Here is an 849-nt window from a genome sequence, read left to right as displayed (position 1 = left end):
ACAATAAAATTGAGTAGACGCCGTCATAATCCCGAGCCAGGAATTGACAAGATTGAAAACTCTAGACTTCGGCTTTTTTCGCACACCTCAGCTGGCAGGTGCGTCGGAGATGGCACCATGGGTCACTCAGCAATAGTTTAAAGAAACTCCCGCACACTGACCATTTCGCTGTTCTTTCTTTAATACAGCGAAATGGTCAGTGTGCGGGAGTTTCTTTAAACTAAAAAAAAAAAAAGATTGAAAACTCTAACTCTGACTTTATCCCCAACTTTGTCCAATCGGGTTGCTCCGTGGCATGTGAGGCCCCTAGGCGGCAGCCATATCTAACCTGTGCATTAATCCGGCCCTGTTCGCCTTCACTTAGAGTTGAATCAACACTGTAATTTGTACTGTGTGTCTGCTGGTGCTCCTGTTGAAGGTTTACAGTGTTGGGGAGATGTCTACAGCTTTGCAGCCCCTCCATTCACACAACCCATACACACTGTAAAACTTGGCAGCCAGTTAAACGTAAACAAAAATTAAGTTGCCCTGCTGCCTTAAGTTTGTAAGTCAACTCAGCTTGAGAAAGCCTCGAATTGAGTTAAGCCTCAAGTTCAATTAACTAACAAACGTAAGCCAGGAGGGAAACTTATCTTTTTACGTTTATCTGGCTAGCAATGTTTTACAGTACACTCATGACACACGGACACACACAAAACACTCTCATTAGACACGCTTCTCCAGCCTCCTCCTCGGTGTGTCCCGTCCCATCCCGCCGCGTCCTCCTCCTCCTCCTCCTCCTCCTCCTCTCCTCCTCAGACTTTATACTTCATCTTCCCCTCATCGCTGATCACACATATATGCTGCAGC

General features: G+C 46.2%; 1 protein-coding gene across 1 annotated transcript in view; it reads right to left on the bottom strand.

Annotated features, from left to right (window-relative positions):
* Positions 1-252: 252 nt before the first annotated feature.
* The window catches only part of prtfdc1a (phosphoribosyl transferase domain containing 1a), a 16,922-nt gene continuing 16,325 nt past the window's right edge, over positions 253-849 (bottom strand). Inside the window, exon 9 of the mRNA XM_063206166.1 lies at positions 253-842. Within this exon, the coding sequence (XP_063062236.1) occupies positions 795-842 (48 nt within the window). The 3' untranslated portion in view covers positions 253-794. The remainder of the gene's footprint in view (positions 843-849) is intronic.

Source organism: Engraulis encrasicolus, chromosome 9, assembly GCF_034702125.1.
Source record: "Engraulis encrasicolus isolate BLACKSEA-1 chromosome 9, IST_EnEncr_1.0, whole genome shotgun sequence".
In the NCBI taxonomy this organism is placed as follows: Eukaryota; Metazoa; Chordata; class Actinopteri; order Clupeiformes; family Engraulidae; genus Engraulis; species Engraulis encrasicolus.
Note: the sequence above shows the minus strand (reverse complement) of the source record. Positions and strands in the feature narration are given on the sequence as shown.